The 22,320-nt window shown below is 56.1% G+C and overlaps 1 protein-coding gene across 1 annotated transcript in view; it reads left to right on the top strand.

Moving 5' to 3' along the window:
• The window catches only part of HDAC4 (histone deacetylase 4), a 159,050-nt gene that overhangs the window by 77,571 nt on the left and 59,159 nt on the right, over positions 1–22,320 (top strand). Inside the window, exons 7-11 of the mRNA XM_065880195.1 lie at positions 3,187–3,308; positions 10,454–10,585; positions 14,270–14,382; positions 18,236–18,352; positions 18,442–18,640. Of these exons, the coding sequence (XP_065736267.1) occupies positions 3,187–3,308; positions 10,454–10,585; positions 14,270–14,382; positions 18,236–18,352; positions 18,442–18,640 (683 nt within the window). The remainder of the gene's footprint in view (positions 1–3,186; positions 3,309–10,453; positions 10,586–14,269; positions 14,383–18,235; positions 18,353–18,441; positions 18,641–22,320) is intronic.

The raw sequence follows: 22,320 nt of genomic DNA, 5'->3' as shown, positions 1-22,320 counted from the left end.
GCAGCTTTATTCATTATCGCCAGAGAATGGAAGCAGCTGAGTGCCCGCCAGCAGGTGAGTGGTGAAACACAGGGGCACCCACTCCCTGGTCTGCTGCTCAGCGAGGCCCAGGGCTGCCCGCCAACACCTAGAAACGTTAAGCTTGGTCGAAGACGCAGAGTCTGTGCCTTGCGATGCCTTTGCCAGCAGTTCTAGGGTCAGCACAGCTGAGCTGTAGTGACAGGAAGCCAGGCGGCAGGGGCTGGGGGTGGAGATCCCTTGCCAGAGGGCAGTGGGCCTTCTGTGAAGGTGGCGCTGCTCTGTATTGTTACTGGCGTGGTGGTTCCACGGTGTACACGTGTGAAAACCCCCAGCTTTAAGCTCATCGTGTGAGACTGTGGTGGCTGTCCTTGGGGCAGCCACCAGCCACGTGGGCTCCAGGGCGTTGAAGCGAGCTGTTCGGATTGAGACAAGCTGTGAATGTCAGACACGCCGGATCTCAGAGCCTCGTGGGAAAAAAGAACGGGGACTATTTCATTAATACTTTTTAGATTGATTATGTGTTGAAATGATAGGATTTGGGATAAATTGGGTTAAGGAGAACACTGAAGTTGACTTCACTGCTTCCTTTTGGCTCGTGTGCACATGTCTGTGAGAGAATTTTAAATTGCATTTAAATTGAATTTTTAATTGTAGCTGGTGTTACGTCCTTTGGACAGTGCTGGTGTGAGTGATTACAAGCTGTATTTATTTTAAATCACCTGCATAAATCTGAGGTAATAGGAAAGGCCAATGGTTGATAGAATTGACATGGCCGAATTTGTGTTTAGCTTTATTCTGTATTACAATCAGGAACGTTTAGAAAGAAAACAAGGCATATTTGTTTTTCCATCTTCATCAGGGAGGATTGTCTTTAAGACAAGGTGCCCCTCCCATCAGCCAGGGTCACAGCAGAGACACACCCTGGCTGCTTCCTCCCCTGGCGGGAATGAAGGGTTGAAAACCTGGAAGACGATTCTGGTTGGGGCTGAGTTAGACACAAGAGAGGCAATTCAGGTTCTGCCCCCGGGGTACAAGGGTGGGGTGTGTGTGTGTGTGTGTGTGTGTGTGTGTGTGTGTAAGTGTGCGTGCAGCCAGAGACAGGACTTGGCGTTGGCTCACACGTCCAGACTCTTGCTTGCTGGGGGCAGGTGTGAGCCCTGGGCTGTGTGATGAGGGACGGGTGCCCCCCCACCCCCAGAGAGCAGGTGGCCTGTGTTTTCCTTGGGAGCCCTGAGCGCGGGGCATCTAGTGATGAGTTGGTTTCCCTCGGTTTTGCGCGGTTTGGGGAAGCCAGGCTGCTGTGCGTGACATGCGTCCCTCTTGACGTCTGGATCCATCCGCGCTGGTACCAGCTGGATCAGTCCGGCTGCCTACTCTGGGCCACACTCTCTTGGACGACGCAGAGCAGGTCTGCTGAGAGCTCTCAGGCCAGCACACAGGCAGATTCATGCCAGCTGCCTCCTGTTCTAGCTCATTTTAAGGCTGGACAAGAAAGTGAGGATTTGAATACTGACAGCAACTCAAGAGATCAAATCAGAAGAGAAAATCTATTAGATCTTAAACAAATAGCTTCTCCTACTTCTGGCTTAATTACAAACAAACTCTACTATTAAAGTATAACTATAAGAGTTATTATTACCTATAATATTTTATTAATCATAATTGTCTATTTTTTTAAATCATGTAATACACACCCAGGCCTTTCCATGTTTCTTATGAAGGAGAAAGTGAACTCTTTCCCAGGTTAGAACTTGGCACTGAAGGAGAGGTTTGGAACTGGCCAAGGCCATGCTCCCTGGAGGATGTGGCCTGAAGATGTCAGATGCAGAGAGAGTTGCCCTCAGACCTCTAATGGGGTTGTGCAAGGGTGGACCCCCGAGGTGAGGCCTGGCGGCACGACACGAAGAGGGCACAGCCAGCATGAGGGTGGCCGGTCCGGCCCTGGTCCCCGGCCCTGGCCCCCTTGACATGCGTCCCGATTGGGAGGTGCTGTGCCCTGGGCAGAGGGGGTGCGCAGCCTGGCAGGGCGGTTCTCCGGGGCTCTCTGGGCGCTTCCCATGATGCTGCCAGCTGGGATCCTGGGATTGGGCTCCGTGATCACCACGTTCTCTGCACCGGTTTGCTCGCAAATATTTAAATATCCACCTGTAAGCATTTAAGTGCTCACATTCTTAATTCAAATAACACCAGGTGCGTACATGTGGAGTACTGTGTATTCAAATAAATAGTCTAACAAATTCCACATAAGTAAGTTGGCAAGTTCGTTTCAAGTCATTAAGCAGATTACACAGTTTAAAGACTCACAGAATTCATTACACCTTCTGAGCCTCCAGTGAGGCCGAGCAGAGGCAGCCGCACCCCCAGAACGTTTGCTGACGGTCAGGCGCGGCCGGCACCCTCCTCTTCCCGAGGTCTGATCCCCACATTCAGCCTCCTCCTGGCGGCCGCCCCTGTCCAGCCATTTCAAGGATTTTGCGTTGTGCCCGGCTCCTCATAAAGCAAGTACATTTCATGAATCAGCTCCCAGGGCAGAGGTGTTGCCGCCAACCCCTCCCTCCCCAAGGAAGGGGAGATGGCTGGGGCCACCGTCCCCGTGAAGGCACTTCTGCTGAAGGGAAGTCCCCACGTGGCTCCTGCCCTCAAGAACCGGACGTCACCAGCACTGTCCCCGAAGTCCCCCGCCAGGTCTCAGCTGCGTCCGTCACACCTGTGTCCCTTGCACCTGGAGCCCACCTGTCTCCCTCTGTCCCCTGTGTCCTGAGGACCGGCCCCTCTGTGGCCAGTGGTGACAACCCCCACCCCCACCAGCCTGAGAACAGACCCGGTCAGGAGACACCCGAGAGGAAGAGGCTGTGCAGAGCCCAGGCACCGGGACCACGGGCATGCGGTCGTGCCGGCCTGCTGTCCCCGGCGCCGAGGGCCCGGCACGGGAGGCTGCGGTCGGCGTCTGTTCGCTTGTTCAGTGTTGGTTTTGTGTCGTTTCAGTCTTGCCCCAGAGAGGAGGCCAGTCTGCCCAGGAGGCCGGCTGCGAGCTGGGCTGGCGCGTCAGAGGAAGGACCGGCGTCGTGGGGACCTGTGCAGGGCTCCCGTGCGCGCTCCCTCTGCACGGCCATGTGTGCCCGTGCATGCGGGTCACTAAGCCTCTGTCCTGCCCGTTCTCTGCAGGAAGACGCAGCACAGCTCCCTGGACCAGAGCTCCCCGCCCCAGAGCGGGGCGTCGGTCTCCTACAGCCACCCGGTCCTGGGCGTGTACGACGCCAAAGATGACTTTCCTCTCAGAAAGACAGGTCGGTGCAGGGGCTGCAGCGGGCGGGGAGGGGGGTCCCGGGCGGGGAGGGAAACCTGTACGAGGAGGGAGCTCACCGTGTCCTGGGAGGCCCCTCAGGTGCGCGTCTCAGGTTACGTCAGCAGTTCCCTCACGGACCAGAAGGATAAGCGTGTCAGACACAAGCAGGGCTCCCAGGGCGCTTGGATTTCCTCCTAGCGGTGGTGGTTTAAGCGGCAACGCCTTTTAAGAAAAATCAGACGGGCCGTGGGCCATGCGTTAGGGCGGCCAGAAGGCCAGGGGCCGGAGGAGAGGTGTTTCCGGAAGCTTTGCCCCCGAGAAGTGAGGGCCTGGGCTGCGGAGGGCCAGCTGCCCTGGTCTCAGAGGTGGCAGGTGGAGCCCACGGCCGCAGGGCCGCGTGGGAGATGCCGGGCGCCTGCTTCACGGAATGGGAATGTGCGACACAGCTTTTTCTTCGTGAAGACGAATTTTGTTTCCTCCAAAGGATTTTGGTCCATTCTGGACAGAAACGCTCTAAATCAGCTTCTTCACCCTGGGGATGAGGTATTGGGAGCAGGGCCGGAGGCTCCCCTGCCGCTCTGTCCTAAGGACAGAAGACGTGGGGCCTCTCGGGGGGCAGAGCTGCGCCCCGGAGAGCACATGGTGTAGCAAAGCCTGAAAGGGAGCCGGAGGTGAAGGGAGGGGGAGTTCAGCTCAGCCTCCGTGGACTTGACCCTAGCACAGGTGTGGGGGGCAGGGGCCCCAGGGTGCAGTGGGTCGGCAGAGGCCCCCCCACCCCGCCCCCCCGTGTCAGAGGGGAGGCGTCTGCCCACGTGGGCGGGGTTTCATCCAAGGTGAAAGCACAGCTTCTGTCCTCTTCTCTCCAGTTCGAGTGCATGGCTGTCACCCATGGTCCCCCAAGAAGGGCGTGGTGGGCTTCACCCTGAGAGCCTGCGGGCTCCGTAGAAAGGGGCGTCTGTCGGCACCCAGGCCGGCTCCCCCAGGTTGCCCTCCACACCCCCCTTCTGGAGCCTGGGGCTGAGATCAGCCACGCTCCCATCAGCAAAACGGGGGGCCTGTGCTTGGAAAGACCCTGGGCGAGGAGACAAAGGCCGCGCCTGCCCCAGGAAGCCTGGCCCTAGCGGGAGTGCAGCCGGGGTAGCAGGGCTCTGAGCGAGTGGGCGGTGATCCTGCAGCCTGGCGGGTCTCTCCCGCCCAGTTTGCAGCTCCGTGCCCCAGGACAGATAACTGAGGCTCTCCTGGCCTCAGTCTCTCATCAGTAAAGTGGGTACACTGGGCGCACCGTGCTTCCTCCCGCCCTGGGCGTGGCAGGTGTGGTGCCCACGGCCCCTGGAGCAGCAGACTCCGGAGGACGCGGAGAACTGGGCTCCTGGCCGCCGGGCGGAGCCGTCCACCTCCCTCAGGGCCCTTCCTCTCTGGAGAGCACACCTGTCCCTTTCCCCGAGGGAAGCAGCTGTTCACAGGAAACATTGGTTGGTTGCTGAGATACGGGAAACGTGACGGGTTTCTCTCCATCGCTGGCTGAAGCCGCCCTGCTTCACGAGGGACGGCTTTGCAGTCAGCCTGGCCCTCACCGTCCAGTGTCCTTGGCAGACAGCCTCGCCGAGCGAGTTTGCACATCTGTGAAATGGGGCCGCAGTGCCCACTTCAGGGGTGTATCCGTTGTGGCGCTGCTGCCTCAGAGGGCAGGTCGGGGGGCGGGTGGGGGTCAGGAGCAGAAGGGAGGATTTGGCCGCTCGTGGGCTATGCGCACAGCCTCTAGTGAGGCCACCAGGGACACGGAGCCACGCCCTCCAGCCCCTCCCCAGCCCTTCCCTGTCAGCATTCCCTCGGGGGTGGCAGGGTCCGGTTTGTAGAGTGAGCATGGGGCATACCTGTGGCCCATTTTACCCAATCCAGGCACTGAAGGCCCCTCAGTAAGCCTTTACGGCCCCGCTGTCAGCGACTGCCGTCCCAGTGGTTCCTTGATGGCCCCAGGGGACAGAGTCCAGGTCTGCAAGGAGCCATGTGTCTGTTACCAGCCCAGGGCTGGCAGTGGCCCCTGGGTGGACACTCGCACTGGGTGCCTTGCCGGGTCACAGGACAGTAAGCCAGGGTCCTCTGGGTTCCTGGCACTTAGCCTGCAGGGGGTGCGCTCACTCCAAGGCAGTGCCACGTGCCCGAGCCCATGCAACGGCTGCCAACCCGCCTGTGTCTTCCCTGCGATTAGTGAGCGAGCAGTGGCCAGGTGCTTCCTGGGTGCCGGGCCCTGAGCTGGTGTGGCAGGCGGGGGGGACGGGCCACAGTCCTCAGCCTCCTCCAGTCCCGCCAGAGGAGGTGAACGGCAGGGTCCAGGCCCAGGGTGGACGTCAGGTTCTGCCTGCGGGGCCCGGCCAGGGAGGGGCCCCGGGCACGTGGAGGGCAAAGCTAGGTTTTCACCCCAGTACAGATGGAGTGGACCGAGGCCCCGTCTCAGGTCTCAGCAGAGGCCCTGGCCCCACTCCTCAGCCTGCACCCCAGCAGGGCCTCCACCGCCTGACAAGGGTCTGCCGGAGGCAAGGCGGCATGCAGTAGCCGGTGGAGAGCGGGGTGTCTCTGATCACTGTGGCCGCGTGTGTCAGTGCGTACGCGAAGCTCTCCCTGCCTCCTGGTGAGCTGAACAGTCGTTGTACCAGTTTATTTTACGTCCACGTGTAGCGTGGGTCGAGGTCACCAGGGAGGAGGTCATGGCCGCCTTTGTCACACGTGATGGGCGTCTCTGCAGTTTGGGAAGGGGCCGGTCGCCGCATGGTCCATGTGTTGTTCTGTTGCAGTTTGCGGAACCCGTGGCATCCTGGTGGCCTGGGCAGTGGTGGGCAACGCCCGCACCGTGCATAGTTGTACCTGGGTGTCTTTTATATGCGTCAGGTACGGGGTGGTAGATGCCCTGCGGCTGTTGCTCAGGGCCGGGCCAGGGAATCGGCCCTTTCTGAGCTGCCCGGGCAGGGAGAAGGGGGTTCACTCCACAGTGCCTGGCCCTGCCGGGCCCCCTCCGCTTCCGGCCCCCGCACGGGGCTTTTGTACTGGGCTGTCTTCCATCAACTTTGTGCTCATTAAACAGTAGGTGTGAAAGTGCTCAGAAGGTTTTCAAAAAGGCTTTGTTGTGCTTTTCCGAGGAAACTTGCAGAGATGGCGAGTATGGTCACGTACTAGGCAGTGTTTACGCTGAGAAGGGCCTCGCTTCAAACTTTGATTTCTATCAAACTTGGACTCCTCCTCACTTGAGAAGTGAGACCTTGAACGAATCTTTTTCAGATATACCTGAGCTTGACGGCCACCTGAAATACGCCGTTGAAACTACTGAGTAGGAAAGAGGGTGTAGGAAAATACCAGTCCTAAGCATCAAGTAGAGTGCTTTGTTAATTAAAAACTCCCAGAAGGAAGGCATGCGTACGACAAATTAGGACTTAAGTAGAATGCACACGTGTGCGTGTTACCCCCCAGAGACAGCTCCCGTTACGGGTTCGGCATCTCTCTGCGCAGATGTGGTCTATGCCTGTGTGTAGGGTGTGCGTCTGTGTGTGTGTGTGTGTGTGTGGTGTGTACGGACAGTCTCTTTGTCAAGAAAAACACCTGCTTTGCCCTTTGGCTGCAACTTTATTTTTCAGTTAACACTGTATCGTGGGTACCACTCCATTTCAATGTATCAAGAGCAGAACCTTTTTCTATATTATACCAACATGCGAAGATTACAGCAGTTGTAACAGTTTTCTAGTTTTTATTTTGCCCACAGATATAGGTCCCTTTGCTCACTGTTTTTGTAGGATAGACTCCTGAAAATGGAGCTGCCAGTTCAAATGAGTGTGTGTAGCGTAAAGAGCCGAGCACGCGGGGCCCTGCCAGCCGCTTAGGAGAGGCCCCTCCCCCACGTCACTCGTGGGGTCACTCGAGCAGGTGTGATGGGTGCGGAAGTCACAATGTCTCTGATGTTTCAAAGAGCAGTTCTGTCATCGCTAGTGGGGTTTGGGTGTCTGTTTACTTTCCATCTTCCCTCCCGGGGAGTAAGCTAGGTGCTGTGTTGCAGAACCCCTCTGCCGTGCTCCCACGGTGCAGAGTGGCCGACGCCCCTGAGCCAGGCGGCAGGGGTGCCGGCCAGACCGTGTCTCTCTTGTCCACCCCCCGTGCCCAGCGTCTGCAACCATACCGGTCACACAGGGAGGGGCCCTAAATGTCCAGTGTTCAAAGGCAGCTCACCCAATCGCTTTTCTGTCAGCTGGTTTTTTTTTTCCTTGTTGCTTTATACGTTCATACCAATCCTGTCTCTGTCATGTATGCTACAAAAAATTTTAGTATTCTAGTCTGTCTTTTGTCTTTCTAGAGTTCTCTTTTTATTGTTATCGAGGGAAATAAATGTCCATAAATCAAAGAGCCGCACAGGCTCACTCGGGAAGCAGCTGACCCACCCTGCCCAGCCCTGCCCCAACCCTTTCATTTGCTTACTTTCCTGTGTGCCTGGGTTGTTGTTGTTTCTTAATTGAGGTACCGTTGATGTACAGTATTGTGCACTGGACAGTTTTTAAAGGTCATATTCCGTTTGTCGTTACTATAAAACGTTGGCTGTATTCCCCATGTGTCCCTGTACTTGCTTTCAATTCACCCCCACGCTTTGGCAGATGGGGGAGCTGCTCTTCCAGGGCAGGTAGTCCGCAGCTCTGCTCCAGCCCGGAGGCCCCCCGCGGCCCCTGGGCCCCGCTGCACGGTGTCCTGGGAGCCTCGGCCTCTCTTCCCTGGACTCCACGTGCTCCTTAGTGTGTGGTCTCCTTCATCTTGGTTGTGCAGCTCTAACAAGCTTTCTGAGAAATGGCGCGTGGACTGTGAGTGTTTTGAGTCCTCACATGCTGGTAAATGCACTTATTCTGGCTCCCACGTGATGCATGATGTGTTGGGTCTAGAAGCCACTTTCCTTCAGGACTTTCAGGTCCTCATCTCGCCCCGGGAGTGGCCCCTGCAGAACCCGACACTGCTCACAAGGTAGACCCTTGGGCCCTGCAGCTCTGAAACCTTTCCGGACACCCCCCAGCGAGGGGCTGCAGGCCACAGCGAGCCCACGCTGACCCCTTTTGGGCACTGGGTCTCCTCTGATGGAGCAGCACACCTCCAGTTACTTTGCCAGTGATTTTCCCTGCTCCATTTGCTCTGTCCTCTCCTGGTGTTTCTGTTAATTTGATGTCGGGCCTTTTTACTCCCAATTTTCAGATGTCTCAACTTCTCCTTCAGATATCTCCTTTCCGCTCTTTCACCTTTGTTTGAAGCGTCCTTCACTGTCCTTTCAGGATTCCAAAAAGGGCAGCTCTAAGCACACACACTCTCTGAATTCTGTGCCACTGCCCCCGCCATGTGCTGGGCACCTTGGTGGCTCAGCCTCTGCTTTCCTCACTCGCTGCTGGGCGTGATGTCAGGACACGGCAGTGTTGCTTCCAGACAGACTGACCTCAGTGCCCCTGAAAGGGGCGCCCACTGGGGCCGGGGGCCGCGCGCTCCCTTTTGTGGGCGCTGCACTGCCCTGGATCTCAGGAGCAGCTTCCGTCCCCGGGCCGGACATGTGTTTGTGGAAACCCTGTGTCGGTTCAGCTGAGATCTTAGTAGGAAGAGAGTTGTTGTTTCCTTGCCTGTTAATCTGGTGGGGTTTGGGCTTTCTTTTTTCTTTTTAAATAATGATAAAGTAAGAAACTCAGTGTAGAAATAGAAACAAATGAAATGTGAATCTACAGTTATCTCAACAATGTAAAAATAGTATCAAAAACAATAGAAGTGGATCCTCTAGCGGGTGGGGAAGGCTGCTTTGTAGTTGGATCCTTTCTATCTTTCGACATGAAAGTCTTGCCAGGGAACCTTGCTTTATACACAAATATGCTGCAAAGCAGAGGGTGTCTCTCCCAGAAACAGTGCCTCCAGAGCAGGTTGAGCCTCTGGGAAGGGCTGGCACCTTCCTTGCCCATCTTTGATTTCTCTGGGGAGCGTCGTTTAGGGGGCCTGGCTTCTCTCCTTTTCCCAAGATCCACAGAGCAACCGTCCTTTGCCTCCCAGCCTCCTTCAGGGTCACCCGGCAGCTGGGACCCCCAGCCCTGCCTGCTGTGCTCCACAAAGGGCAGAGTCACAGTGGCCGTGAGACACACACATGGCCCGGTTCTTATAACCCAAACCAGCTTACGTCCGATTCTGGGGGGCATTTGGTTATGTTGCTTGTTGCTCTAGACAGCAGTAAACTTCCTGTTCCAGAAAGATTAAAAACAGCAGGGTAGCTGATTAAAAACAAAAACAAAAGGTAAAAACTCTCCAGTTTGCAAATCCACAAGTAGTAGAAGCTTGAATGTAGTTGAGTAAAGCCTCGGAACACATGTGTCTCCTGGGTGGTGGTCTTACCACTGCCCTGGACTCCCGAGCCGCCTTCCTGTGTCTGGAGGCCACCGGGAGGGCCCGGCTGTGTGAGGCTGCCCTCTTCCCAAGACGGCCCACCCCCAATGTGGGACTGGACTGGCCCGCGGGCGGGAGTGTCTGGGCTCCAGGCGCAGAGGCTGGGACCACCGTGGGCTTAAAGATGCGGGTTTGCAAAGGGCTCCACGCACACAAGCAGAGCTGTTAACCAAAACCAAACCAAGCCTAAGCACCTGTGCCCAGGGGTCAGGCGAACACCTGCAGGCAGCATGGCTAAGCCTCTCGCCGGGACGGGTTGACCTTAGCACCCTCTCGGTGGCCGGGAGCTCGAGTGGGCAGCTGGTTCCTGGTCTGTTACGTGAGGGAGGAATTTGTTATTCTCAGGTGAACGGGAAAGTCTGTAATGTAGGGGTAATAGTAACATTCGTGGCCCAGAGCCCCAAAACCATCCCCGATGGCCGGGTTTCCTCCCAGCTACTTGTAAATGCAGTGGCCGCTCCAACATGTATATAACCCTCTGTCCGCAGACAGGTCGCTAAAGGCGTCAGGTGCATTTGCGTCAGTGTTTGGACTGATGGATGGGGCTGGACGTCTTCTGCCCGAGGCCTCAGGTTGCCGCCTTGCTCCAGCCTGGAACAGTGCATCTGTGTTAAGCTAATATTTACCCAATGAGCATATTCTTACACTGCCCACGAGATAACCGTGACCCCAGTTGTGTCTGCCTGCTTGTAATGGTGTCTCCTTTCCATGCAGCATCTGAACCCAATCTGAAATTACGCTCCAGGCTAAAGCAGAAAGTGGCTGAAAGACGGAGCAGCCCCCTGTTACGCAGGAAAGATGGGCCAGTGGTCACGGCTCTGAAAAAGCGTCCTTTGGATGTCACAGGTATGTTCGCGCAAACCCGGCTGCCCTCTGAGAGGCTCTCCTGTGCGCTGTCCCTTCAGCACCGAAACCTGCCTCTGCGCATGTCCCCATCGCCGCCCGCCCCCTGCCCCAAGGGCTCTAGTGCCCGCAGTGCCAGCCCCTGGAGTCCCAGGGCCACGGTTGGCACCCCAGCAGGGGGTCTCAGGCCCGTCCCTATCCCTGTACGGCGTGTCCTGTTCCCGACCTTGACCCAGCCGACCTTGACCCAGCCGGGCAGGTGAGAGCAGTCAGACCTCCTGACGTCACAGGAGACTTTCAGGAATTTTAAGTGGAGGCTTCTCCGAAGGTGGGGTTTTAACTGATCCTGCCCTCTCAGTGGTGAATGCCACGTTTCCTCCCTGCCCCACTGCCCATTAAACAGTGTCTGAACCGCTGGAAAGCGTAAGAATCTTCCTGGGAAGAGTGGGACGGACAGGGGCGGGGGAAGGAGGAGGGAGCTTGGGAGTTTCCGGGTCTCCGTTCACGCACTGCTCTCGGCCCCCACCTAGCGGCCGACTCGGGGGAGCACACCCACCAGGCAGAGCCTCGTCCTGGGATGCACCCCACTTCCCGACATACACCCCAGTCCCTAGGGCGCACCTCACTTCCTGGGCGTGCACCCCACTTCCAGAGGGCGCACATCCACCAGCCCTAAAATCACGGGACAAAGGGGCTGCTCAGGCGGCCTGGTAACAGGAGGGGCGGGACCATGTTTGCACCAAGTGCAGGGTTCGGTGGGAAAACCAGGGCTCTCGGCAGCGTCCTTCAGGGTCAAGTTCCCGGGGAAGGAGGAGGGGCTCCTGGGTGCTGGTGCTGGTGAGGGGCCGGGAACCTCACCCTCAGATTTGAGTCCAGGGTCTGGGATGGGATGAGAGCCGGAGTGCCCGGGGCTGAAACCCCTAGTCCGAGGGTCTGCCTCTGGACTTCATGGGTTTGTGTGAAGCGGAGCCTGAGGCCTCATGCCCGGGGGCCCATCTTTGTCATCGCGTGCTCATTCTGGTAGAGAGATCAGGGAAGGGTCACCTCAAGGTCCTCTGCCTGGGGGATTCTGTTCAGACTCGGGCCTCGAATGAGTTAGAGCGTGTGTCTCACCACACGTGGGCCTCGTCTCTCTGGGGGACGCCAGGCCGCGGACAGCGGGCCCCTGCGTCTATTTCCAGTCCCGCCTCTGGTGGGACGCAGTCCCCTGCGGCTTCTTTCTGAGCGCCGGCTCTGGCGTCCGTGCTGTCAGCCTGTGACTGTGTCAGGACCGGGCTGGGCACCAAAATGGTGAGCTGCGTTCTCACCTCCAGGGAGCTTCCAGTCTAACTCCAGAGCCCAGATGTCACGTGCGGGGCAGCTAACGCACCACACGCGGCCCCAGCTTGGCCCTGGGCTGTGTTACCCAAAGAGGGCACCACGAAGGCAGCGGGGCAGGGCAGCAGTGGAGGCCACGCCGGGCCCGGGGAAGCTTGACGGGTGAATGCAGGCAGCACAGAGATGAGGGATGGATTTCCCGGCCAGCACACCTCCCGGCGGCTGGAGAGGCAGGATGCTCTGAGCAGAGCTGGCTTTCCCCAAGACTGGAAAATAAGGAGTTCCAGGCAGGGAGGCTCCCAGAGAGAGCGGGGGCACCTCCCCCGGGGTACTGGGGAGGTGGTGAAGGTTCCTGAGCAGGAGAGGTGCACAGCGTCGCCGAAGCAGCTCCACCGGCTGGTACAGGGGGACGGCGGTGAGACGGGGGCCAGAGGTGGCACTGAGATGATGGTGAGACAGGTCCTGGGACGTGGCAGCGTCACTCTGCCTGTTCCCAGTCCCTCGTCAAAGCCGTGCCCATTAGGGAAAGCAAACGAGGGAATCAGCTGCCCCTCCAACACTATCCAGAGAAAATTGCCGTTAACACCTGAGCATATTTCCTTCCAGTCCTTCTTCTGTGCATTTGTCACACGCCCTGTGTACACTTGAATCCTTTCTCCCTTGACGTTAGTCACTACACTTTCTGGCACCTTTAATGGTATTCCATCGTGCTGATACAAAGAATACCGTGACGGTTACGCATTTATATTTATTTTCTTAGACCAGATTCCTTGAAGTGGAATGAAAAAATAATCAACGTTCTCGAGTTGAAAACGGGTGAAAGGTTGGAGAGATAGTATATATATTTTTATTGCCCCCGGAAGTTGTTGTGCTTTCGCACACACACCTGGGAGAGTTTATCTGCCGAAGCTGCTGACACAGGCCCGCTTAAAGGAAGGTGGGAGGGCCTCACCATGTGGGCGTCCGAGGCAGGGGGATGGCTGCCGTGGGGGTCGGGGAAGCAAGCCCTGTCTTCACGCGTGAAGTGTGACACCTGCCAGCCCGGTCAGGGGGGCGCGTGTGAATGTGACTTCACTGGGCGGAGACCAGGCTCTGGATCTGGTGGGAGGAGGGAGGGGAGCCGGGGCCTGAGTTCACCATCAGTGCCCCCGAGGGCGGGGCGGGCCCTCGAGTGGACAGGGCCACTTGCTGCCAGGGTGTCCCCAGGGGGACAGCTGCTCGGTGGAGAGGATGAGAGCGCTCACGGTCCCCTGGGTTGAGGGGGTCGTGCATGTGCCCTTAGGGTCAGGTCTCCTTCCCCAAGTGAGCCGGGCCTGTGGGGTTGGGCGCTGGGGTATGGGCACTGCCATCCACACCAGCACCCTCAGGCTTCGCACTGTTACCCTGAGTTCGGCCGGAACCAGGCTTCAGAGTCCACCAGGCCCCACGGGCAGCTCCGTGGTCTCATGCGCTGGAGGGTGGCCCGCTGAGCACCCCCGGCGTGCCAGCTTAGGCAGGTGGCCCAGGCCTCCCCTCCTCGAGCCTGGGAGCCCAGATCAGGGCAGAGTCTTAAGTCAGCAGTGCCGTGGTCAGTGAGTACTCAGGAGGGAAAGGCAAGTGGCTCAGGCTGGCTCCCTCTGGAAGGTTTTAACCAGAGGCTGCCATTGATAAACAGCGTTCAGCCAAACAAGACCCTCCCATTACGTCACGTGTTTGCACACACAGCAACAGTGGCTCCTTGGGGATTGAGGGGCAGACCCGGCTGGGACACACGGCCGCCTCGGTCCCAGCCCCGATGCGTGGGCTGGGGCCACTCCCCCCGTCACAGCTACCTGGAGAGTGTCTTGGGGTGAGTTTTCAGATAACCCTGATCAATGACAGAAGCCACCAGCTGTGCTCTTCCTTGGATGTTTGAAAAATGCAAAGATTAGCTCAAAGCAAATGTTGACCGAGGGGGCTCTATAAGCAAGTACAGTGAATCTGACCTTCCCCGTTCACAGTCCTTCGGCCTCTGTGTTTTCTTGCCTTTTGTTGTTAGAATACCAGCAAGTGTCCAGGGCCTCTTTTTCTGGGTTTACGATCATCCTGAGACTTTTCAAAAGGGGAATAAAGTTGTGTGTGCACAGCTTTGAAGGTGCCAGTGGGGCCTCCACGAGCCACAGGCTTGCGAAGCTCACAAGGGGTCGCTAGCGAAACAGAGAGCAAGGAATTAGCTCCATGGCCCTTGTTTGGGGACCGTGGTCCTGTTCTTTCTTGCTGGGACTTCTGCCGTCAGCCAGCTCAAAGCAGAAGTGCAGCTTTGAGGACAGGCGGTCAGCACAGCTCAGGGCCTCGGAAGCTGTGTCCTTGCCTGACCTGAGTCAGGCTCACAGGTGTCTCTCCCACCCCCAGACTCGGCCTGCAGCAGCGCCCCGGGCTCCGCACCCAGCTCACCCAACAACAGCTCTGGGAATGCCAGCGCGGAGAATGGGATCGCGCCTGCTGTCCCCAGCATCCCGACCGAGGTCAGTGCCCAGCGCTCCTGTCCACGTCTGGTTTTTTGGCTCCAAAGAGCAGTTTCCAGCTGCCCTTCAATCTTGACTGTCAGGGGCAGCATTTCAGAAGCGTCTCAGGAACCAGGAGCCTCTGACCACAGGGGTCAGCGACCCTCACCTCTGCCGGTCAGACCCCAGGTGCGCTACAGGTTGAGAGGGATGTGGGTGCAGAGAGAGTTCCGGGAGAGCTCTCTCTGGGGGGCTGCTCCGGCCAGGTGGAGGGGCCCCAAGGCTGGCTGCAGGTCGTGCCCTTGACCAGACCTCGGTCAGGGCCATGTTCCGGGCCGGAGGTTCCAGAACCTTTGCTCCATATGCATTCATTTCCCTCCTTATTCACTTTCTCTCCCCCGGCTCATCCCACAAGTGTCTCTGGAGCTCCTGCCTTGTGCCAGCCCTGTGCCAGGCACCCTCCCCCACAAGGGCCGGCTTCCAGTCGTCTCTCCCGTGCCCACTGGGATGGGCAGGTGCCGACCGGTATCAGGGGCCCGAGGGCGGGGGCGACTGCTGGGGAGCCGGCTGCACACCTCGTTTCCCTGGACTGAGCCAGCGGTGCCGTGTCCTTCCTGCTCAGACAGTCCTATTGACTGCAAGGTTCTCATGAGGTTTTTTACGTTCCTTCCAACGTACAGGAGGCTATAATTTATCAAATACTGATATTTACTTTCTTCCTTAAGTATTTAGAAATGAGTCCTGCCCTTCCAGAGGGTTGACAAGTCTTAGTTGGAGGACACAGGCACACGTGTCCACTCCATTTTCATTTCCAGTTTCTAGACACTTAAGGTATAAGCAGATTTTTAGAAACTAAGATGACTGCTGGAAATGATTTTGTGTTACTGCCTCTAGCCTGCCGAGTCCCCATTTTCTTTTATTCTTTTCCTTTATGTGCTACTTCTTTTATTACCTGTGCATTTCAACCTACCGGTTTAAATACTTGTTTACATTATTAAAAGTTTTAACAACGCTTCTCTGTGAGACTGAGTTCACAGCTGAGGTCTACCTGTAATTAGCCTTAGAACTTGGCCTAGAAATCGCTACCTGGAGTGAGATGTGAATGCTGGGTGTGGCTTGTCAATAGCTGTCGTAGATCCTGATTTTATCTAAAACGGGCAGTTATGTACCTAATGGTTCATATTGTAGAGATGCCTTATTTGGGCGGATGCCAGTTTAAATTATGTGTTAATTTTTACAAATCACATGTTAATGTAAATTAAGCTACTGCAGGTTAATAGATGTCAGAGGAGTCACAAGAAACGTAAAGAGTGCAGTTTTCCTGTTTTACATTAGATATTCATTGTAATCATGGGGGTAGTCTTCGAAAATTTGATCACAAATGGATGTCCTTTGTGGATTTCAAGTATAGTTAGAACTGGACATTCTCTCTGAGACCTCCATTCTGTCTGCTCCCCTTCTCCAGTCCAGAGGTGAGGAGGGGTGCTCATGCGGGAGCGAGGCCCACTGGCCCGGCGCCCCCTTTCCCTGCTTGACTGAGGGACTCTCAGCATCCTCCACACCTCCCCCGCCCCGCCTACATGGAGGAAGCAGGGCTCCCCTGACCCTTGGACAGCCTCTCTCCAGGGGAAGACATTCAGCCGATGCCGAAAGCCGGGTGTGATTCGGGGGCGTGCAGAGGGCATGCTGCCCTGGCCCTGGCCTTTCTGGGCAGCTGGGCAGCTGAGAAGCACGTCCTAGGGCAGATGGAGATGGCTGGCACCGGAAATGCAGACAAATCGACATACCAGGCAATTCCCAGAAGGCTGCTTTAGTTCTAAAAATAAACCAGGTTAAAAAAAAAAAAAAAAAGCCTTGGTTATAGAGAGGAAATGACAACTTTCAAGCATTAAATGTTTGCTTATTTTGTTCCTGGACAAATCCAGGAACAAAATCGTGCTTTCCTTGGCAATCTCAATCACTTTCTCTAAATCATAGCTTGCTGATTTTTTTTGTATCTAGAAAAAGGGCTACTTTTTAAAGTAGCCCTTTAATCATTACTGTACAATTGAATATGTGAATGAACTAAAGGTGGCCGCAGCCATCTCTCTGGGGAAGATGCACTAACTTCCCTCCCAGGTGAAGAACGCCGGTCCTTCCTGCTCTGCCCTTAGAGCATGAGGACGGAGTTTATCACGTGCGTGTGTGTGTTTCCAAGTAACACCAAGTATGACACCATTAAGCCACCTAGGAAATTCTGCAAAGCACCGAATACCTGCGCACATGCCCTGGGGTGGTAATCGCCCAGTCCTCTGACGGACTTTCCAGCCGGGGCTACAGGTGGCCTGCCATTGTTTGTTTACAATAACTTGTGACAACTTGCAGCTCATGTTTTTTTTTTTAACCTTGCAAATGAAATTTTAAAGCACCCAAAATGCTTCTCATCCTTAATTATATAGTCCATGTAAGAAGAGCTAGGAGAGAATTGGTTAGATGTCCGTCGCTAGTGTTATTTCCCATGACACCACCAGCCAGCGTCACGGCAACCACCTTCTCGGCCTCTTCTTCCTGTGCCCTTGGCCCCGCACACGTCACTGGGCGTCTAGTGAGGGAGGATACCGTGTGAATAGGACAGTGTCCTTTTAGCAAAGAACCTTCATTCTAGAAGCAAAAAGATGTGAAATACGACAGCAATTCAAGTCCTCGGGGACTGGTACTTAACCACACGTGATAAATAAGTTCCCAAGTCATCCACAAGATTTTTCCAACCTGAACGTCCCCACGTGTAAACATGCCCTCATGGATTTATCCTCTGACACGCTGTAGCACAGCGTGGACGCTGCTGCAGAGAGCGCTCCTGTGGCCAAGTCTGTGTGCGTTCAGCTTTATCTCCTAAGGGTGCATCCTGAGGGTGGAGTGGGATTTTAGGATTTAAGGTTAGGTCCGGTTTTAAGGCTTTTGACACGGATTGCCAAATTGTCCTGCAGAAGGAGCACACCAATTTATGAGCCAGCCAGCAGTGTGTTTCTGTTTCTCTGGGTCAAGGTGCTGTAGTCGTATTTGAAAATCTTTGCCAACTGGATAGGTTTTTAAATGTTTTTAGATTTTTAGGTATGTTTTTAGATTACTGATGATGTTGAGTATTTCTTTTCTGTGAGTTTTTTTCTCCATACGGGTTCTTCTTTGTCATTTCTCACTACTTGTTTGATTTGCATGTCCTTTATATATTGGTCTTTGTCTCTACTATACGTTGCCAACCTTGTTGTGACCATTATTTGCCCTTTATGTGACGGGATTTCTTTTTTTTTTTTTTTTTTTTTTTTTGCGGTACGCGGGCCTCTCACCGCTGTGGCCTCTCCCGTTGCGGAGCACAGGCTCCGGACGCGCAGGCTCAGCGGCCATGGCTCACGGGCCCAGCCGCTCCGCGGCATGTGGGATCTTCCCGGACCGGGGCACGAACCCGCGTCCCCTGCATCGGCAGGCAGACTCCCAACCACTGCACCACCGGGGAAGCCCGGGATTTCTTTTTTAATCAATATTTTCTTCTCTGGTTTCTACTTCTCATGATATGTTTGGAAAGACATTCCCGACTCTAAGAATATATTTTTAAATATATTGTCCTAGATTTTATTCTGATAGTTTACAACGATGAGTGAATTGAATAAGAACAAAACAAGAGAGTGAAGGATTGTGAATCAGGCTGCAGTGCTTGTGGCCTGCTTTGAATGCCGTGTTCGCCCCCGTGCTGTCCTCGTTAATAGATTTCTGTACCGGGGATCTCAAAACTGGGTGTGGTCTGCCGCAAAGTGTTTTCTGTGGTCGTTTCCCTTGGCAAGTGTCACCCGGGCTTGGCAGTGCAGAGCCTGTGTGATGGCCCTGTGTGCTCTGTTCCCAGACCGGCCTGGCACACAGACTCGTGACGCGAGAAGGCTCGGTGGGCCCGCTGCCCCTGTACACGTCACCGTCCCTGCCCAACATCACGCTGGGACTTCCCGCCACCGGCCCCTCCGCGGTAAGTGGGTGCCCACGGGTCTGGGTGGCGGTGGCGCGGGGTGGCCGTCCCAGGCCCCTGACCCCGGGAGCCTGGTTATGCCTCTCCAGGGGGCGGCCAGCCAGCAGGAGGCCGAGAGACTGGCCCTCCCGGCCCTCCAGCAACGCATCTCCCTCTTCCCCGGCACCCACCTCACCCCCTACCTGGGCACCGCACCCCTGGAGCGCGACTCGGGGGCGACTCCCAGCTCCCTTCTGCAGCACGTGGTCCTCCTGGAGCAGCCGCCCGCGCAGACGCCCCTCGTCACAGGTGAGCGTGCTGCAGGCCGCGTCAGGCCGTCGTGGGCTTCCCGGGAGGGATGGCGGGGTGGCTTGTCCCCCCCAGAACTTCTGGACTTGCCCCTCGCATGCCGGGCTGTGGCTGGATGGACCGAGTCCACTCACAGAGCCAGGTGCGTGGAAGCAGGAGCGTCAGACACACCTTCTGGTTCATTTCCCGAGAGCGGGCTGGCGGCCCCTCTCATGGGTCTGCCCTTTGGGTCGTCGGACACGTGATGGAAGCCCAGGGCTGGCTCTGGCGGGCAGCGGGTTTCTATTAGCAGTAACATTTTCGTTAATGTGCCCCATCTAAGGGGTGGTTATATTTAGAAAATAATAGCTTGGCTATGAAATTCGCCTAGCAACAGCAGTGTAAAAGTGTTACTTTCCGAGTGACGGCGTGCGTGGGGCTCGCCATGAAATGAGGGGGCCCTGCCGTAGGGTCATCACCCCGGGTCCAGGCACCACCCAGCGGGGTGTTCAGCTTCCTCCCTGGGTTTTACAGGGGCCTCCTGAGCCCTGAGTATCAGCGGGGCGGCCCTGACCTCACTCCCTCCTCAGCTGTTAGGTGCTCTGGTTGTGGTGGTGACTCTCGGTCTTTCATTGTTTTTAACCTTCAACCTCGCTCTCTCCCTCACTTCCCTGCTGGCCTGTCTGTCCTTCCTGGGGGTCTTGTGGGCCCTTCCCCGCCCCCTCCCTGATCCTGGGATCTCTGGAGTCACCCTACACTCGTAGGAAGGCCCGGGAAGCCCTGCCAGGGTCCAGAGCTGTGCCAGCGTGGCCACCACATTGAAACTGAAGGCTAACAGCAGAGGGAGAGATCTGACGGGGAGTCCCACACGCAATTCATCCGATGCTCACGTGGCCACTGGCTGTGGGGCAGTAGGAACGCGGAACACTCCGTCAGCCCAGGAAGCTCTGTCGAACAGCTCCGGCGTGGCGCGTAGCCCCAGCTCTCGGCGTGGAAGCAGCCTGCGTGGGCCTCCCTCTCTCCTCCCCCGCAGCACGCGGGGTGCCGCTCGCCCAGCACTGGCAGGGCCCGCACGGCGCCTTCCGCACCCACCGCCCTTTTCTCAGAGCCCTTCCTCTGCATCAGGCCCCACTCCGGTGCCCCCCGGCCCTCCTCCCGGGCACTCTGTGCGGGCATTTTCTGGGCATTCTTCCTTCCCCCCGGAGAACAGACGCTGGGCTTTCCTACGACCTTGCCACCCCCCGCGGTGTTTGATGCCAGAAGGTACACAGTAGACATTTCTGCGATGGAGCCATGTGCCAGGAGGGGTGTCTGAGCAGAAGGGTCATTTGCAGGTTTGCCCCTGGCAGGTTCCCTGAGGTTCCCCAGTGGTCGGCCCACAGACCTGCCCGCTCGCTGGGGGTCACTATGGACAGACAGACAGTGTCAGAGCTAGAACCGCATCATTTCACAAATACTCAGAAGCAGGTCCCTGTGGGCGGGGCAGCCTGGGCCCTCTCCCCGCCCAACCCAGCCGGCCTCTGCAGGCAGCTGGTCATCCAGGACAGAATTTGATCCTAATTTATACTGTGCCCTCATGCTTGAAAGTTTTACAACATATACTGAAAAACAACTGCTTTTGAGTTATCCTCAGAAACTCTCGTTAATGATGTAAGGGGTCATCTTTAGGTTCTGAACCGGAAACTGGCTGCCAGCTGACGGCTTTGCTACTGGAAGGTCAGGGTGTCCAGTTTTCAGTGATGCTGATCACTGCACTTGTCCCCGAGCATGGTAGCCCCACAGTTTTACCCTCCAGGGGCACTGGAGTCAAATTTGGGGTGAGTGGGATGGGGGTGACAGGTGAGGAACGGAGGCAGAACAAAACTGGGCTCCAGCCCGAAAGGCCTGCGCCCCGGGCAGCTCCGTGTCCAACCCAAGCATCGCCCGTGTCGGGGTGCGTAAGGCCTCTCCACCGTCAGCACACGCCCACAGCCCCGCGGGGACCGCGGCCTGTGTCCTCTGGGAGGCGTCGCCCGGTGAAGGCAGGCGTCTGCACTGTCGTCAAGCTGCTGGAGGCCCAGATCAGAGAGAGGGGAGCCCTGGAGAACCCGCAGCGGCAGCAGGAACCGGAGTCCCAGCCTCGCTGGCCCACTTGTGCTCCTTGTTCCTGAGCCTGTGTCCAACCGGACATCAGATCTCCATGGAATTAGTATTCCCTCCTCTAGAAGCGAGAGAAGCTTCTCTGCGGGATATGATGTGGGGTCGGCCCAGATGACCCCAGCGCAGGGCTCTGCTGTCCCATCACCTGTTACACCCTCATTCTTGGGGGTCCACAGGAGCTTTAAAAACAACAAGGGATGTTTTCCAAGAAGGGACCTTTTCAGTAACTAAGTAGCCTTTTAATCCCATAAATGCAGCGTTGCGTGGCTGGTGTCCTTATCTCCGTGAAATGGTTTAATCCTCCACAATACCTACATCAACAACTGATGAATTCTGAAAGACCTTCTTTACAATGATGCCGTTCTTTTTTGAAAAACTTTTCTAGAAAGCTGGGGAGAGAACGATTCTATTCTATCTCGAATACATTTTGAGTTATTCACTTTAACTTAGTAGCCAAGCAGACGGTAAAGTTTAAGATAACTTACCTTTCCAGAAAACTACTGGTTTGGATAAAAAGAGATGGTGGCTTAGGGAACTGTGGTTGATTAACTTTTTGAAAAGGTAACAAGGGACAGTTTTGCTAGGGCTGAGGGGTTTTTTCCTGTTGGCACAAAGTAGTATTTTTAATTCAGAAATAGCCCCCCTGAAGGGACCAGGAAAAGACTGAGAGTCCATACCCACCGGGAGTCTCAGGCTCGACTAAACATGGCAACACAGCCCCCCTGGCTTTGGAGACCCTGGGGGGAGGGCAGGAGCCACCCACCTGTCAGCAGGGCCGCCTCGGGCAGGTGCCCCGTCGCGGGAGCCAGCCTCTCTGGGAAGCCGAGAGCTGGTGTGTCAGTTTACCTGCTGTTTCTCCTGATCAGACACCCTGATCTGGGGTCATAGTCTGCCTGAGTGATGCTTAGATGTTGTTCAGGTGCCAGGGAACAGACACTCAGGTGGCCTGGGATGGGTTCGTTATACCCTTTTGCCCGTGGAACCGGGGAAAAATGGTAAACTAATCTAAACCAACAATTTGTAAAAGAAAAAAATACTGGGACTTCCCTGGTGGCGCAGTGGTTAAGAATCTGCCTGCCAATGCAGGGGACACGGGTTCGAGCCCTGGTCCGGGAAGATCCCACATGCCGCAGAGCAACTAAGCCCGTGCGCCACAACTACTGAGCGCGTGCGCCACAACTGCTGAAGCCCACGTGCCCTAGAGCCCATGCTCTGCAACAAGAGAAGCCACCGCAATGAGAAGCCCGTGCACCGCAACAGAGTAGACCCCGCTCGCCGCAACTAGAGAAAGCCCGCGCACAGCAACAAAGACCCAACGCAGCCAAAAATAAATAAATAAAAATCAATCAAAACTCATTTAAAAAAAAATACTGATGGTTGGAATACAAAGGAATACAGGAGGAAAAACGTTTACCTTCCTGGGTTTTGTGTGAAGAGGTTGCATTTTAAAACAAGATTCAAACACAGATTCAAACAAGACCCTGTCCCGTCAATATAGATTCTTAACTGAAAAACTTAGTCCAGGCACGGGTGCGGCCAAGCTGCCCTTTTCCTATCAGCTG

This window comes from Phocoena phocoena, chromosome 7 (genome assembly GCF_963924675.1).
Source record: "Phocoena phocoena chromosome 7, mPhoPho1.1, whole genome shotgun sequence".
Classification (NCBI taxonomy): Eukaryota; Metazoa; Chordata; class Mammalia; order Artiodactyla; family Phocoenidae; genus Phocoena; species Phocoena phocoena.
The sequence above is the reverse complement of the archived record's forward strand: the minus strand, read 5'-3'. Positions and strand labels throughout refer to the sequence as shown.